This window comes from Gadus morhua, chromosome 6 (assembly GCF_902167405.1).
Source record: "Gadus morhua chromosome 6, gadMor3.0, whole genome shotgun sequence".
Taxonomy (NCBI): Eukaryota; Metazoa; Chordata; class Actinopteri; order Gadiformes; family Gadidae; genus Gadus; species Gadus morhua.
This window is the reverse complement of record NC_044053.1, coordinates 21,853,225-21,856,237: the sequence shown is the minus strand read 5'-3', so window position 1 is coordinate 21,856,237 and position 3,013 is coordinate 21,853,225. Positions and strand designations below refer to the sequence as shown.

The following is a 3,013-nucleotide window of genomic DNA, read 5'->3' as shown; positions in this document are numbered from 1 at the left end:
TTTGTTTGCTTCGGTCAAATATAACAGCTTGTATAACCTTGTTGTGGTTGGTCAGCACACTTGAAAACATGTTTTTAAAAGAAGATAAATGTGCATTTTCATTTTATCACAAAGCTGTGTCAATGACACGCTGTTTAAATGACAACTTAGCGCTAAAATCCTACATAGCCAAGGTTCCAATGAACTTGAACGTCTGTGAATGTACTCATGTGACTGGGATGTGTGTGTGTGTGTGTGTGTGTGTGTGTGTGTGTGTGTGTGTGTGTGTGTGTGTGTGTGTGTGTGTGTGTGTGTGTGTGTGTGTGTGTGTGCGTGTGTGTGTGTGTGTGTGTGTGTTTGTGTGTGTGTGTGTGTGTGTGTGTGTGTATGTGTGTGTGTGTGTGTGTGTGTGTGTGTGTGTGTGTGTGTGTGTGTGTGTGTGTGCGTTTGCAAACCAATGTATCTTGCTGTGAGAAAATGTATGTTGTTGTAGATAAAAATGTATTCTCAAAGAGATTTGATAAAGTGGTGGAAAATCGCAGAGGGGTGGAACTTGGAGATGTATTGTAGTCTATAAATATAGAATATGGACCAAGTTGCAGCAGGAATATTGCTTATTAATTTGCAACATGAAGGCGTCTCACGTTGTTCTCGTCTTGGCCGTCTGTCTTCCAGTCTGTGAGTATACTAAACAAACGCTCCAACCTTTACGTTAATTTTCTATTCATTGCTTTTCTATTTATTTCTTCTTCTATGTACTATCATTCATTGAATAACACGTAATATAGCAGCAAAATCAAAAACAAAAGGAAGGAGAGAGTTGTTGATTGGTTGCTGTATGTATTGATGGCTCCTTGTCTCTTCCCAGTGCTAGCCTCACGCAGCAAGAGATCCCTATGGGGGCTCAGGTCCCAGATTGAGTGCACCATGCCTCACATCTGGCCACTCATTGACTATGCTGACTATGGATGCTATTGTGGTAAGGGAGGCTCTGGAATACCTGTGGATGCCCTCGACACGTAAGTGGAAAACCTTTGGAAGTTACTATTCATCAAGTAGATTTATTATTTATTAGTTTTAGTACTAAACACATCATAAACACACTCCCTGCTCAACCTTCAGAAGGGAGTTTACCCCCCCATATCCACTAAACCATCCTGCGTCCCTGCTGCAGCAAGTGATCTTTCTGGCTGTGTATATATCACTGCAGCCCATTCTGTGCCTTTATGATGAACTGTTAATGATGATTGACAGATGCTGCCAAACTCACGACCATTGCTACACAGCTGCCATGGCTGATAAGGCGTGCATAGCCTACCTGGATAACCCTTACACATATGGCTACCACCAAACATGTGACAAGAGCACCAAGACCGTCACCTGTCTCAGTGAGTGCATTATGGACTGCTACTGTGAATCCTATGATGACATTAACATTGTCATGATTTGAGTTCTGAGAATTTTATTCAGAGAACTGATAGAAATCCCTTTTGCTTATCATACCGTGTTCTCCACTTCTCTCCCTCCCTCCATCGCCTCTTCTTTCACACAGGTTCCAATGATGCCTGTCAGATGTTCATCTGTGAGTGTGATAAGCATATAGCCATGTGTATGGCCACGGCAAAATACATCCCAGCTCACGACCACTACAACCAGGAGCTCTGCAGTAAATAAGATGACTAGGACTGAAGCTCTGTAAGAAGCAACTGCACTTCCTGAGGCCATAACTAATACATCATTTGGACACACACAGAGGGCGAGAAGATGTTTAGGTGTTCATTTATCAAATTATTTGTCAATAAAATAATCAAAAATAACTGTTTGTTTTATTCTAATTGTTCCTCATGAAGACATCTTGTTATTGTTGTGAAGATTGTGTGATAAATAAGGCGTTAAAAAATCGTCAAAAATCTATTAGCCAGGTGATGTCACAATGCATATTTTATTAGGATGAAACAATGACTGAAAGAAAACTTTCATAATTACATAAAATTGTAGAATTGTATTTGATTCTAAAATATTGTGACTCAGATGTCGTCAGATGCATGACAAGTGTCACAGCCTTTTTCTGCATAATAAAGTGCCTGCCCCTCTCGGAAAACCCTCATTCCCAGAACCACCATGTATGAGACCCAAATACCTACATATGATGAGAACATCTCCTTGTATGGCCAGAAGGCCCCCACGTCTTTCAATGTTCAATGTAGTCAGATTGAAGTTAAACAATGTAAACCCATGAGGAGGGTAAGGGGGGTCTGCAGATGGTACATTGCGCCCTCTAGTTATGGATACGTCAAAAACAATGAATGCAACAAAGGGTCAAAAACTGAAACCAACCACGTCCCCTAAACCCAGTCTCAAACTTACACTAGTTTTACAATAACGTCTCTAAAAATGTGACACGCCTGTTTTTTTTATCGTTGTAAAGTTAGTCAACTGTTCGTGGCATTTTTCATGATTTATTGAGAATTTTGAGGGACCATAATATAAGTGGGCAGCTTAGCTGCCATCAATTGTTTTGTTTTTGTTGTAAACCAGGTTCCAATTACTAGGAAATAGACACATTTTCTAAGGTGCGCCAGACAGAACAGCGCCGCACGGCATTAAACTCTACTAAAATGATGTGTTTGGAGGCTAGCCCGACCGAACCTGATGAATTGGTGGGTGATCTAGGGGTCTAGTACACTTAGGAATGAAGACATGTTTTTTTCATGTATATGAAAGAGGACATAAAGGATGAAAGAAACACACCATTAATAGGAGCCTCGAAGGACTTGTGAATAAGATAAATACTTCTGGTCTCTTTTATATGAATCAGGGCCTAAGGCTCTGCTAAAATTGCTATAAATTGGAAAGACTCAGACAGTAGATCACTCTCTATCCTTGGTCACCTTCAAATCACATCCGGTAAATCCCTCTATAATAATAATAATAATAATTATGGATTGAATATATTTTGTTTCTATTTCCCTCACCAACCATACACAACTAACCCCCATGTCAATGAACTTGCCTCCTGCCCTCTGCTGTTCTT

At 40.4% G+C, this 3,013-nt stretch overlaps 1 protein-coding gene across 1 annotated transcript; it reads left to right on the top strand.

Moving 5' to 3' along the window:
• The first annotated feature begins 578 nt into the window (after window positions 1-578).
• On the top strand, window positions 579-1,730 carry LOC115546129 (phospholipase A2-like). Its single transcript, XM_030359807.1, has 4 exons — window positions 579-657; window positions 848-998; window positions 1,234-1,367; window positions 1,532-1,730. Exons 1-4 carry the CDS (start codon window positions 609-611, stop codon window positions 1,651-1,653), a joined length of 456 nt encoding a protein of 151 aa, XP_030215667.1. The 5' UTR covers window positions 579-608; the 3' UTR covers window positions 1,654-1,730.
• The last annotated feature ends 1,283 nt before the right edge of the window (window positions 1,731-3,013 follow it).

What these genes read in the sequence shown, in the direction of transcription:
- LOC115546129 (XM_030359807.1), top strand. Translation starts at nt 609, where the DNA reads ATGAAGGCGTCTCACGTTGTTCTCGTCTTGGCCGTCTGTCTTCCAGTC. An exon ending in GGCCGTCTGTCTTCCAGTCT is followed by an intron (nt 658 to 847) that starts GTGAGTATACTA and finishes GTCTCTTCCCAG; the next exon opens with TGCTAGCCTCACGCAGCAAG. An exon ending in CCTGTGGATGCCCTCGACAC is followed by an intron (nt 999 to 1,233) that starts GTAAGTGGAAAA and finishes GATGATTGACAG; the next exon opens with ATGCTGCCAAACTCACGACC.